This window comes from Diospyros lotus, chromosome 5 (genome assembly GCF_014633365.1).
Source record: "Diospyros lotus cultivar Yz01 chromosome 5, ASM1463336v1, whole genome shotgun sequence".
NCBI lineage: Eukaryota > Viridiplantae > Streptophyta > Magnoliopsida > Ericales > Ebenaceae > Diospyros > Diospyros lotus.
In genome coordinates this window covers 20,333,631-20,348,765 of record NC_068342.1, presented here as the reverse complement: position 1 = coordinate 20,348,765, position 15,135 = coordinate 20,333,631, and the positions used below count along the sequence as shown (strand labels likewise).

Genomic DNA, 15,135 nt, shown 5'->3' with positions numbered 1-15,135 from the left:
TCACGTCTCCTTGCTGAAAAAGGCCACGGGAAACGAGAGAGTTAGCCAAGAGCTACCAACTCTACCTAATGAGAAAGAAGGCCCGAGGGAACCTGAGGCCATAATGGAAAGGAGGGTAATCTACCATCAAGGGGCCCCCCTCATTCAAGTCAGGGTCAAGTGGCAGGGAAAATCATTCGAGGAGGACACTTGGGAGTACCTACCTACGTTGATGCAGCAGTTTCCAAGAACAACCAGCCTTTTGAGTTTTTCTTAAGGACAAGAAATAGTTGATGGGAGGGGTACTGTCATGAGACTAGGAACCGTCCGTTTGTTGTTGTTAAATTTTGTGCTAGAATAGAATATTACCTATATGTACTGCCTTGGTATTTTTATTCTCTTGCATGCATTTACTTTCCAGCTACATAGTTTGTTATGGTTTACTTTCCAACTAGGTAGATTGTTATGGCAGAATTTGCCAGGTGTCCAAATGCTAGAGTAGGACAAAATAGTTGGTTAGAGGTGGGTGTGATTTGCTGTGGCAGCACCCACGGGCCAAGCTATATAAGCTTATTCTCTCTTCTGTAAAAGGCATTCAAGAATTCAATCAAAGATTTTGTTATTTTCTCTCTTATTTCTCTTTCTCCCTTCATTTCTCTTCTATACTTCCCTCTCCATTCTTCTTCCCTGTTCTAGCTCGCTATGTAGATTCATGCTGAATCAGGGAAACTGCTGAGTGTCACAGCACCGCCGTGACAGATAACACTCAGGTAGAAAGATGACTATATAAGAGAATGAGTCTGTATATACATTACTAGTGTGTACATTAGTTTATATACATATATTCTATTCCTAGATTAGGAATCAACATTAATGACAAGTCTATACAATAATAGGAAATAATAGGAATAGGAAACTACTAATTACAATTATGCATATTCTATTTCCTATTAGGCTAAACTATATTTAGTAACATAGAAAGAGATAGCTAGTGATTTGGATAACTAGTGATCCGGTCATGTGGACAACCATGCGAATCTTCCTGATTTTCCACACTCCCCCTCAAGCTAATCTAAAGATATCTTTCATGGCTAGCATGCTTATCAATTTGTGTAATTGTCTTCTATGTAGCCCTTTTGTAAGTATATGCGCTATTTGATCACCGGTTGGATTGTAAAGCATACAAATCAGCTTGTTGTCAAGCTTTTCTTTGATAAAAGGTTTGTCAACTTTCACATGTTTGGTTCTGTCATGGAGAACTGGGTTGTGGGCAATAGAGATTGCAGTTTTGTTGTCACAATATATTTTCATAGGAGTGAATTCAAATGCTTTCAATTCTTCCAGCAGTCTTTTGATCCACATATCCCATGAGGAATTTCCCTAAACTTAGCTTATGCACTACTTTGTGCCACCACGTTATGTTTTTTACTTCGCTATGTAATAAGATTTCCTCCCACAAAGGCACAATAACCTGAGATTGATCTTTTGTCAATAACATTGGCAGCCCAATCAACATCCATATGGACCTCAATCTGTAGATGTCCATATTTATTAAACAATAACCCTCTTCCAGGGGTCCCCTTTAGGTACCTCAAGATCCTGTGCACAACTTCAAAGTTTGGGACTTGGTGAATGCATAAATTGACTCACCTTGCTTACAACAAAGGCAATATCAAGTCGCGTGTGAGATAAACAGATCAACCTTCCAACTAGACGCTAACATTGTTCCCAGTTGACCATTGTAACTTTAGGTTGGCTTCAAGTGGAGTTTCCACCGCTTTGCAACCTAATAAACCTGTCTCACCAAGTAGATCGAGAATATATTTGCGTTGGAAAATAAAAATACCTTCTTTCGATCTAGCAAACTCCATTATGAGAAAGTACTTTAGCTTGCCTAAGTCCTTAATTTCAAAGTCACCGTTAGGGTCTTTTTTTAACTTTTCCATTTTAGCTACATAACTAGTTAGGATTATGCTGTCCACATAAACAATCAAGATAGCAATTTTACCTTCTCTTGAATGCTTATAGAACAAGGTATGGTTTGCTTGACTTTGGCAATAACCGTGGCCTTTTACAGCCTTTCCAAAGCATTCAATCTATGCTTAGGTTGATTGTTTGAGGCCATATAGGGATTTCCTTAACTTGCATAATTTCCCATTGCCAAATTTCTCTTCAAATCCAGGAGGCAAACTCATAAATACTTCCTCCTCTAAGTCTCCGTTCAAAAGTTTTTGGAGATTGATCGGTCATGCCCATTCTGCAATAGGGCTGAGGAGTCTTCAGGCCATTTATTCTTTCTGTGCCCCTTTAGTTCAGCTATTTGGGGGCAAATCAGATCATGTATTGGCTTATCCAGAGCCATGTCTACTATTCTGAGCGCCATCAGATGGCTATTTAAAGTGGCCAGGGGCACCTCTTGGATTTGCAAGGTGAAGAAAATTGCCCTAGCATGTTCAGTCTACCAGATTTGGGCTGCTAGGAATTGTTTAATTTTTGAAAATGCACAGCCTACTGTTGAGGGCTTTGTTTGTAGGATTAAAACTTTTGTATACAAAGTAATGTTTACTATGTATCCTCAGGTTTTAGTTCATTTTGAGGCTCTTGCTAGTGATCGTTAGTTGTTTGGCTTGTGCCTTTGATCCCGGGTATGCTCGGTGTACAGTGTACATGTTTTGATCTATAAGAAGACATTTTTCACATCCAATTGGTGTAGAGACTAGCTGAAATTTACAACCAGTGACAGCAAGACTCTGATTGAATTTAACTTCACAGCAAGGGCGAAAGTCTCCTGGTAATCAATTCCATAAGCTCGTGTAAATCCGATGGCCACTAGTCTCGCCTTGTATCTCTCTATACTTCCATTTGCATTGCATTTTATATTAAACACCCATATGCATCCCACTGTTTTCTTACCTCTTTGCAGATCAACTATCTCCCAAGTACCATTTTTCTTTAGAGCATTCATCTCTTCCAAAATTGCAGATTTTCAATTCTAATCATCTAGAGCTTCTTGTATGTTTCTTGGGACAAATAGGTGAGAGATCTTAGCAGTAAAAGCTCTATGGTTGTTAGAGAGGTTTTCATATGATAAGTATTTTGAAATGGGATGATTAGTACAGGAATGAATACCTTTTCTAAGACCTATTGGGACATCAAGATCTGAGGGCTCATTAGGAATGGAATTAGCATTTGAAGAAGTAGGAGTTGGAATCAAAGAATTACCTGGAAGATTCTCGGGCCCATCACTTTGAGATTCGAATTGGCCTTATGCTAGTGTAATAGGCAGGCCCCTTTTTTTTGTATGATTTTTCCTTCTAATATAAACCTGAAGTTTAGAGTCTAGGTTTTGTTGTAGTATTCCTTCCCCTGAATTTGAATCAATGATACTTGGCAAAAATAGACTCGGATCGGGATTATTTTGTGTGGAGGAAAAATTCCAGTTGAATCAAGCAGATTGGAATTCTGGATTGAATAATGATAAGAGCAGTTTGGAATATGTGATAAGGTGATAAGAATAAGAGTGATGCAGCCCAAACGAAAATTAGTAAAAGGTTGGATGTGTGGGAGGAGTCCACCTCCTTGGATAGAAACCTGAAGAATTCAGATTATTGATGTAAGAGAACAGAAGTTAATATCAAAAGATATTAGACTGAAATATTCTTCAAAGTTGTTCCAAAATACATAGGGAAACCCCTATTTATAGACCTCTTCAAGTTCTAGGACATATTGGACTCTTAACAGACTAAATAAATGACATTTGACTGACTTTTGGACTGCTCTTAATTACTCAGACCCTTAATTACAAAAATCAACTTTCCAAGACTCAACTGACTTATTTTCCCTAGAACCCTCCATGGACTCAATTAAAGGCTAGGCTGGAAGAATAACTTGCTACAAACATCTAAACTCCTTAATTAAAAAATAACTAATCATTATTCTCCATCAATTCTCTCCTGCCCAACAGAACTCGTCTCTGATGAGTCAAAAGCTTGATATGTTCTGTAGAGTTGGATTGTGGCATTGAAGGTGTGCAACAGTGATCCTAGTGGTTTTTGAAATTGGTTTTCCCTTTTACTTGACAAAAAATTTCTTATGACTCCCATGCCTTGTTCATCAAGAATGTCTTCAATATCTTCTCTTGCGTGTTGTGCCTTAGAAAGTTTAGGAGTGGGTTGCCTTCAATTTTTGTCTTCATCGGTTCCATGGTATTTGCTAAGATCCTCCACATTAAATATAGGATTGATGTTTAACTCTTTTGGCAGCTCCAACAAGTAAGCATTTGTCATGTACCTAGGGTTTAGCCTAGGGTTTGGATTGGAAATCGGAAGAATCCGAGGGGACTAGGATCAAGAATAGAATGATTGTTGGGGGAATTGGATAGAAATTGGGGGGGGGGGGGGGGGGAGTTGCAGATCGGAACAAAGAAATGGAGAGATTAGAGAGAGTGTAGACAGTTTCCTCTAGATTGAGAAAGAATTCAAGAGAGGGAAATAAGAGAATTCATTCATCAATTCAAAACATCCTTCCCATCCTCTAGCTGTGGCTTATATATAGCCTAATGGCCTTTCACATACACTCATGTGCAGTACAACTATAAGCATAACTGCCTATAGCCAAGGACAAACTTCTATAACAGAAAAGAGAAAGAAAATTACAATTATTGTACTGTGTAATGCATGTAAGCTAACTACTACTATATTTACTAATCTGTCCTTGGAGTAGTGACAATTCCCACCTCCTTGAGAGAGTTCTTGTCCCCAAGAATTTTAGCAATTGGCCCTGCTCTTATCTCGTATCAGCTTTCTCTACCTATTTTGTTCCTCTTTCTTTCTTTCTCCTTCTTGTCTCTTCTTCTTCATTCTTAGGTTCTCAAGATCAAATCTAGGCATAAGTTAACCCAGAACTTTAATAGAAGAAATCTTATTGATTTCAAGCCCAATACAACGGTTACCTGCTGCAATAGCTGTCTAATCAAGATTGGTCTCCACTTTAAGAACATAATCATCCACTCCTAGACTGACATAGTTAGCAGCTAAAACTTGGAGTCCAAAGGGAAGACTAACTATGTTCGTGACTTCTTTTAATAGTTCATCACCATCCAATACAAGTAAGGATGGCAGGCACGCATCAATAGCTTCAGTTATTGTATTCCCATCTAACCCACTGCCATGCTCTACTGCAAAAATATCAGCAACATCCTGGAAATGCAACAATGGAGAATTGTAGACTCGCCTTGGATACTCAGACAAAGGATGTTTGTGAGCATCAAAACTAGGAGCTGCTCCGACTCCAATCCCAGCCATTGGCTCATCCTTCAATACAGTAGATAGAAACTTGGATTTGCCAGCTGGAGTAAGAACCAACAACATAGTGGGTGTTTTGTTCCCCACAACAAAACTTTTGACTTCTTCAACTATCTCCTTTAGCTTTCCTCCAGATACCCACCGTCCCCAAAATTCCTTATCAAATCCACACACCTTCACAGCATTAGAAGATATTTTAGTTGAGGATATATCTCCAATCCTTCCATTTCTAGTGATAATAAGGGACTCAATTTTCTTTGCCAACCAAGAGCTGCTCTGACATTGCAGCTCACCAAATGGAATTTGAACAAATATAATAGTAGGAAACTCTTCCTCTTGAGCTGTTTCTTGCTCACTATCGTACACCCAAGATTTATGTTCCATAATTTTCTCCTCCAATGGTGTCCCCATGTACTGTCACATTGTTTTGGATCAACAAGATTTTATCCTACTGGTGTTGTCTTCACTTTATCATTTCCCTTTTTAACTAAAGCTAAGGAATCCGCAGCATTATCCGGAATCAAAGGCAATGGAACAACGTCCTTAAGAACTCCAATATCAATTCCATTTCTCACAAAATTATGATCCGGGACACCATCCAATCCTTTAGCTCGTGCATTATTCACCAGGGGTAACGTATTGGCCTTGGCTTTCTCTGTTACTTCATCAAATACTTCTCCATTTTCCTCTTGTAACCTTTCATTAGGTGCATCTTGAGGTATTATTTCTTCTTCTAACTTCTCAATCACTGCAACATAATTCATCTCAAGATTGTGTGTTTTCGAAGTTAATTGAGCCTATGTCTCCTTGAGATAAACTAGACTAATTTTAGATCCTAAAGATACAGAGGTGTTTATCTCCAATTCTAGAAATTTCTTGTTGCCTCATGTTATTCATGTCATTTGATTGATTGCATCAATTAGCTCTTGTTTTAGACTTCCGTGAATATCATTTGGAACATCCTCATGAAGAACTTCCTTTCCAAAGGAATCAGGGTGTTCCTTTAATTCTCCTTTTGCCCAAACATCCTGGATCAAACTTTCGAAATTACTACTGTTATTGCTAGTACTGTCGTTATAGTCACCTTCCTTGTCAATTCTGCCTAAACCAGAATACTTCTTCTACTCAACATTAGAGGTAAGCAGTGAATCAGTTTTCCACAATCTTGACCTCTCCTTAGGCTGCTCCAATTTAAAGAACTCCTGAGGCTGGCTTAACTACATCCTTCTTCCAAAACTCTCTGTTACGGTCGTTTAATCTTGATGATTAATTGTCCGAATCAATCCTCTTTTAATTAGAACTTCTGAAACGGTCATCTAAAACATCTCTTCTCGGTTTATCGAAGAATTCAGCGACAAAACTGACTTGATACCTCTTGGACAACATCTTTGCAAACTCCTGCAGCTGCTCACATATAACACTGCCTATCTCCTTGCGCATTCTGCTGACTCGATGATCTAATTTCTTTTCCCATGTCTCATGATTCGGGTTACACTTCTCGTGATTTTTGTTGAATCCCACTGAAAATACAACATTCTTCTGTTGCAATTGAGATTCCAATTGTTTTATGCGTGCACGGCTCCTCATGGCCAACATCTCATGAACAGGACAAGTCAAAGACCTAGGAGTAGGAGTTCTATATTGTACAAAGTATCTCATATCTAATCATTTGGCATATTCTCGATTGTCTTCACAATTCAGGGCATTTACTACAAAGGTTGATGAAATGCAAATTCCTAAAGATATCTATGATGCATTACAAACACCACACTGGAGGACTGCTGTAATGGAGGAAATTAATGCACTGGAGAAAAATGGTACTTGGGAAATGGTGACATTACCTAAAGACAAGAAGGTTGTAGGTAGCAAATGGGTGTTTACTGTTAGGTATAAATCTGATGGAAGTATTGATAGGTACAAGGCAAAGATTGGTGGCCCAAGGCTTCACCCAAACACATGGATTGAATTATGAAGAGACTTTTGCTCCAATTGCAAAACTCAATTCTATACATGTCCTGCTATCTCTTGCAACTAATTTGGATTGGGAATTACACCAACTAGATATTAAAAATGTATTCCTCAATGGTGATCTAGAAAAAGAAATCTACATGAGAATTCCTCCTGGATTTGAAACAGAAAGCAGGAAAGGAAAAGTTTGCAGGTTAAAGAAGTCCTTGTATGGATTTAAACAATCCCCTAGAGCATGGTTTAAACAGTTTACTACAATTTTAAACTAGCTAGGGTATAAGCAGGGGCAGACTAATCATACGTTGTTCACTAAACATACAGCTGATGGCCAAAAAACTATCCCAATAGTGTATGTGGATGATATTATTATTACTGGTGACAATATTCAAGAAATAAAGGCACTTAAAGGACAGTTACGACAAGAATTTGAAGTTAAAGACCTAGGACAGCTAAGGTATTTCCTAGGAATGGAAGTAGCTAAGAGTAAGGAGGGAATTTTTATCTCCCCATTGAAATACACATTGGATCTACTAAAGAAAACAGGCAAGCTTGGCTGTAAACCAGCCAGCATACTGTTGGAACCAAACTAGAAAACTAAAGATGATGGCATAGAAAATCTAATAGAAAATGAAGATACCAAAGGTCAGTGGGAAAATTAATCTATTTATCCCTCACACGACCTGACATAGCATATGTAGTAAGAGTAATGAGCCAATTTATGCATTCACCCACTAGTAAACACTTTAATGTTGCTTGTCATATCCTGATATACCTTAAGGGAACTCTTGGAAAAAGGCTAATGTTTAGAAAGAATGAAGATCGAGGAATAAAAGGTTTTGTAGATGTTGATTGGGATGGATCTATACAGGATAGTAGATCTACATCCGGATATTGTACTAAGGTATGGGGCAATCTTGTTACATGGAGAAACAAGAAACAAAGTGTAGAAGTAGTGCTGAGACAGAATACTGAGCTATAACTCAAGGTATGTGTGAGATAATATGGTTCAGGAAGCTAATGGAAGATCTGCAGATACCTATAACTATTCCTACAAGGCTATGTAGTGATAGCAAATCATCCATAAGTATCGTGAATAATCCAGTCCAACATGACCAGATGAAGCATGTAAGAATTGATCGACATTTCATTAAATAGGAAATTGAAGATGGCGGAGTCAACCTTACATATATTTCTACTGGTTTACAAGAAGCTGATATTCTTACTAAGGCTATGACTAAACAAGAGTTTGAACTAATTAGAGGCAAGCTGGGAATTAGAGATATCTATTCACCAGTTTGAGGGGGAGTGTTGAGAAATAATTCCGGTTGAATCAAGCATATTGGAATTCTAGATTGAATCATGATAAGAGCAGTTTGGAATATGTGATAAGGTGATAAGAAAAAGATGTTGAAATTAAAGGAAGCTAGGAGATAAGGAAAGGGTAAGAAGTTACAGTTGTTCCATAAAGATAGGAGAAAACTACCTTTCAAGTTTAAAATCCTATCATATATGTTGTTGTACTATATTTTTAAATTTGTTTTTGAATTCCTAGATTCTAGGAGCAAGCTAAGGGTTGCTCATGTATATATGTCTAGTAGACGATCAAATATAGGTGTGTGATTGAATTCATTTCTATTCACCCCCGTCTCACTTAGTTCTGTCAAATAGAATGTGGAAAAATGGTTTCAATCTTATTATTTACCTTTGACAGGTAGATCAGATTTATATACAAAACTTCCTTACTTGATTTAGGAAGTTTCTAAGAACCTAAATGAGAGTTTCCAACTCTGGTTTTGGAAACTTATACAACTTTAGGATACAACAACTAATGGAAAGATACAACTACTAATAGGAAGATACAACAATCCAAACCAAAAATATACATTCTCTATTCTAGGAAACAAATAATAATCAATGACAATCAATACTAATCTGATCTTTCCCGAGAATAAGGACAAGATCAGTCTTCCAATTGTCAACAAGATCAGTCTTCCAATCGTCAACAAGATCAGTTCTATCTGAGTATCTCAATTGTTCATTTTGTTTTTCAAAAAATTGATTTGTTGCAGGCTGTTCCAAAATTGTATTGGATAGAGATATATCACTCCAAAAATTATCTTCCCCTCTCTCATTCTCCCCCTAAAGAGAATTTTTAAAAAATGGTTAATTTTCAATGAAGGTCACATCCATATTGACATGCATTTGTAGCATTTAAAAATAGTTCATTTTTTTGGTTTTTGGATTGTAGCATTTGTACCCCTTTTTGTTAGGTGCATACAAACACATTTTTCTTTCCTAGGGTCTAGTTTAGACCTGAATTTAACAGGTATGTGTACATAAACTGTGCAGCTAAACACCTTAAGAGGAAGACCACCTTGTATTTTATATTCTGGAAAAACAAGTTTCCAACAATCCAATTGAGTTGTATATTTTAAGATCCTAGTATGCATCCTATTAATCAAATAAGCTGCTATCAACACAGCCTCACCCCATAAATATTTTGGCATGTTTGCCTAAAACATAAATAGCATGAGCAACTTCAAGTAAATGTTTGTTTTTTCATTCAACAATTCCATTTTGTTCCAAGGTATCTCAGCAAGTGGATTGATGTTGAATTACTTTTTCCTTCAAAAAAATTTCCAATCCTTCATTGAAATATTCCGTTTCATTGTCAGAATGAAGTATTCTAATTTTGGTTTGGAATTGATTTTCAATCATGTTAAAAAAATCTTTAAATAACCTTGCTACTTCAGATTTTTCACTCATCAAATAAATCCAATATAACCTTGTATGATCATCAATAAAAATTACAAACCATTTTTTCCAGTTGAAGTTGTGACTTTAAAGGGTCCCTGAACATCACTATGAACCAAGTAAAAAGGTTTTGAGGCACAATATAGTTTTGCAACATATGTAGTACAATGACTTTTAGACAAGTAGCAGGTTTCACATTGAAATAAAGAAACATCCATATTTTTAAACAACCTAGGAAATAAATTTTTAAGATATTAAAAATTGTGATGTTCTAGTCTATGATGCCAAAGCATTATTTGATCATGAACAGGAATGGAGAAAACACTACTCAAACTCAAACCTTAAGCACTAGGTTTTTTACTAAAGGAGCTGTCATCAAAATAGTAGAGGCCATTTATCATCCTAGCACTGCCAATCGTGCTCCTTGAGTTCTTGTCTTGGAATTTACAATGAGATCTGTAAAAGATAACACATTAGTTAGAATTTTCTGATATTGTACTCACAGATAAAAGGTTACTGACAAGTTTAGGTACATGAATGACAAATTTAAGATGGATATTCTTTGAAATTTTAATTAAGCATTTTCCAACAATAGATGAGAAACTATCAGGGTTAATTACACTAATAATCACCCAACTTTGCCTTCTGTTACTATTTGGTCACTGAATTTTGAAATGTTATTTATTAGTCACTAATATTTCAAAACTGTTACTACTTAGTCACTAAACTTTAAAATGTTACTTGCTAGTCTTCAAAATCGTTTCTTACCCGTCACTCGTTAGTCACTGAACTTTAAGTTCACGAGTGACGAATGAGAAACAGTTTTGAAATATTAATGACTAGTAGGTAACATTTTAAAGTTCAGTGACTAAGCAGTAATAATTTTGAAATATTAGTGACTAACAGGTAACATTTCAAAATTTAGTGACCAAACAGTAACAGAATGGAAAGTTGAGTGATTATTGGTGTAATTAACTCGAAACTACCATAAACAATTCTGACTTTTTCGTTTCCATGACAAGTAGAATAAGATCAAATAAGTGGGATGAACTAGTCATATGATTAGATGCACTTGAATCTATAATCCAAGGTGTAGAATTTGAAAAACAAGATAGAGCGATGGGATCACTGCCTGTTTGAGCAATTGACATACAAGGAATTCCAAATGAGAAATTGGACTTCAACAACCTTAGAAGATGATCCATCTGCTCCTTTAGTGAATGGGCTGGTTTCAACTTCATGCGCAGTAGGGTAAGTACGATCAGGTTTCTTGCTATTCTTGGGTTTCCAATTTTTTAGTTTCCCACGGATAACCCAATAAGTCTCCCGTGTATGACGAGGTTTATTACAATGATCACACTAAACTTTAGGTTTCTCCAATTGGCTCACCTTATACACCTTAGCATCAACCACCATTGTCGAAGTTTCAATGTGTGTATTCTCAGTTTTTTGTCCTAAACATAACCTGCCTCCAACTTTCTTCCCTTCTAACTTCGGAAAACACTTCACTAAGCAATGGGAAGGGTTGCCTACTGAGTATTCGACCTCTAACTTCATCAAAGTCAATGTTGAGTCTAGGCTGGAACTTGAAAATCCGATGGTTTTTTGCCATCTTCTTGTAGTAGTTGCAGTCTTTAGGAGATTTCCATTCATAGTTCATTGAATAGATCTAGATCTTGCCACAACCTTTTTAGTGAATTGAAATGTTTTGTAACATTGTCTCCTCCTTGCCAAATCTCACCTAGTTTGAGGGTCAGCTCGTATACTTGGGACTAATTTCCCAAATCTGAGTACATTTGGGTGGCATTGTCCCAAAGTTCCTTTGCCATTGCATAGCACATATAATTTGCACTAATTTCTTCTTCCATTGAATTCACCAACCATGTCGTGACCATAGAATTTTTTGCATCCCATGTGGAGTAGGTTGTATCCTTCTCATTAGGTGCCTTTGTGTCGCTAGTTAAATGCTCAATCTTGTTGCACCGTTGTATGTACATCCAAATAGATTAAAACTAGGGTAGGAAGTTATCACCATTCAACCTAATGGTGGTGATTTGGACAGCACTAGACTAAGTTTCGGAATTTCTTAGTGGGTTTGAGGTTGGAGTAGAGATACAAGACTCACATCAAATTTCAGACATGGTGAAACAAGGGATTGGATTGAACAGCTAGGGTTCTTTTAACCTGGCTCTAATACCAAGAAAAAAAAGTGATCAGCTAGAAGGCTTCCTCGAGTAATGGTGAGAAGCTTACTCGAGTAAAGGATTAGGTTAGCTGACCGACAAGAAGATTCACTAGAGTATGAAATATGAATTAGGGCAGCTAAATAATTGAAAGACAACACTTAGGTAGAACGATGATTGTATAAGAGAAGGAGTTTGTGTATACATTACTGGTGTGTATATCAGTTTATATACATATATTCTATTCCTAGATTAGGAATCTACATTAATAACAAATCTATACAATAATAGGAAACAATAGGAATAGGAAACTGCTAATTACAAAATAGGAATAGGAAACTGCTAATTACAATTATGCATATTCTATTTCCTATTAGGCTTAGCTATATTAGTAACATAGAATAAAAGAGACAGCTAGTGATTTGGACAGCTAGTGATTCGATCATGTGGATAGCCAGACGAATCATTCTTGATTTTCCACAATTAAGTCGGGAGAATAGCATTAATGCCCCTTCTGAAGACAGGAATAACAACGAAAAACACCTTTGAGAGCCCAAGCAAACTTATCATCACTAGGACCAAGCTAATGGACAAAGCATGTACATTCAAATATACGAGGAAGAAGGGAGTTAGCCCAAGGAAAAAGAATAGAATGAGGGACCTAGTCATTAAGGATAGATGAAGGCATCCAATAACACCCTATTATAACAACATCATCCCAATATTGGAGAGGGGCATGCATCTGAAGAAATAGAGTGTGTGTAGTTTCAATTAAATGATGATTCTTCCTTTTAATGACCCTATTTTGTTGTGGGGTGCTAAGACAAGAAAAATCCCTTTGGATGTCATGTAAGATTTAAAGGGTGCAGACAAGTACTCAACTGCATTATCACTATGAACATGAATTGGCACATCAAATTGAGTGTGAATTTTAGCACAAAAAGTGGTAAAGATGGAAAATAATTTTGAATGACTTTTTGTTAGATATAGCCAAGTAGTTTGTGAAAAATCATTAATAAAGGTGACAAAATGACTAAGTCCTTGTTTTGAAGGAACATAACTAGGGCCCCACACATTGGAATGAACAATTCAAAAGGGAGGATTGGCACACTTGTTTACTCGACTTGGCAATGAACTATGGCTATGTTTCTCAAGTTGGCATGACTCACACTAAGGCAAGAAGATTAGACAAACTAGGAACCATCTTCTTCTGACTACACAGAGATGGGTGTTGTAATCAACAATGTACTTGTAGGGGTGAAGAAGTAGTAGTGCAACCCACAGATGGAGTAGAGGAAGAGAGATACTAGGGTTAGGGTTTTTCTCTCTCCCCCCTTTTTTGTTTTTTCTTTTTATTATTTATTTATTTTACAATGGCTTTGTTACCATGCAAAATAACATAGTGTATCTCAATGTATTTCACAAATGAGTAGTTACAAGGTATTATACACATGCATCCTATACTAATAAAAAGGAAACAATATATACTAGAGATATACACAAATATACAGTTCATTAATATGTAGATTATAGTCAAATCATAATCCTCATAATAGATCAAATGAATATAGTCATAACTCCCAACACTCTACAAATGTTGCAATGTTATTTAGACTGATGGATTGTCCTAATTTACTGAAAATATGAATCCAACATAGGCTTCTACTTAATGTCACTAGTTTCCTTAAATGAATGCTGCCTGCAGTACTTCTGTCTGCTAAATAAATTATGAAATTAGGCATACTTGAGGTTAGATTTTCTTTTCTTTGTTACTCGTTTTCTCCTTTTGTATCTCAATTCTAAAAATGTTATATTTATATCCTGATGTAATGTTCTATTTGATTCAGGGAATAATATTCTTCAACTGGGAGGATGAGCTACCTTACGACTATTCTAACTATATTTGGGCTGAAGCTGATTGGCCACAAAATGGGTGGGCAGGATGTGAATCTACCCCAATACCCACTTGCGTATCTCCTGGAATTGGTCTTGGGAGCAAGAAGGGGGCACAACTAGGGTTGGGAGGGGCAACAATTGGTGTGGTTTCTTTGGCAAAACCAGGAAAGCACATAACAGGTGGTGGAGCATTTGGAACCCCTAGTTATGTCGGTATGAGTGCATCTGGCCTAGGTTGGGAGGTTCAAGAGGAACTTGAGGAGTTTATTGATCCACCTGCCACTGTGGAAAACATTAATACTAGGGCGTTCTCAAGTCACCCCTCCAGGCCTTTCTTCTTGGTTGGATCTAGTAATACACATATATACTTATGGGAGGTATGAATTGATAGGCCTGAAATTTGTTTATTATCTGCCAAGGCTGATCTTTTGGAATATATCAACTATTTCCCTTTGCCTGTGGGAGTTGTTCTCTTTGGATATTCTTGTAAACCTAGTCAGAGGAATAAACTTTTCCAAATTACTCTCTCAAGGTGGAGTCCTAGAAATTCCACTTCTTTTTTTTTTTTTTTTATTCTTCAGTGCAGGTAATTCTTATTGTAAGAATAATCTCACAATCTTAGTTTGGATGTAATGATGTGGTCAATGCTAGTCACACATCCAAGAGAGAGAATAAACTAATGAATTGAAACCATGGTCATGCATCCAACAAGAAAGTCAGAAAGGAAAAATTTATTAATTGGTTAGCACAGCCATTTTTAAGATCTTAATACTTTTTATGGATAATTAAGTCTTAACCCTTGGCTGCCTGAAAAAGTACAGGAACACTAACTAAAAATTTGACCTCATATTTTAGGTTGCCATTCATCATAATCTAATAGAACTTGTCCAAACCTTCTATGGGAAGGCCATCAAATTGTACATAATCTATTTATGATATATTCTAGATAATTTTGGAAGTTGCAGTCTGTTATTGATTTTTGTTTCTTATATTGATTTGATGGTTAACAAGTGCAGTTATTTACTGCAACATGTATAAATAGTCTTATGTAT

General features: G+C 36.6%; 1 protein-coding gene across 3 annotated transcripts in view; it reads left to right on the top strand.

The window, feature by feature from the left end:
- Positions 1–15,135, top strand: part of LOC127801585 (uncharacterized) — a 52,519-nt gene that overhangs the window by 33,922 nt on the left and 3,462 nt on the right. For all 3 annotated transcript variants that reach the window (XM_052336832.1, XM_052336831.1, XM_052336833.1), the window contains exon 11: positions 14,035–14,460. In XM_052336832.1, the coding sequence (XP_052192792.1) occupies positions 14,035–14,460 (426 nt within the window). The remainder of the gene's footprint in view (positions 1–14,034; positions 14,461–15,135) is intronic.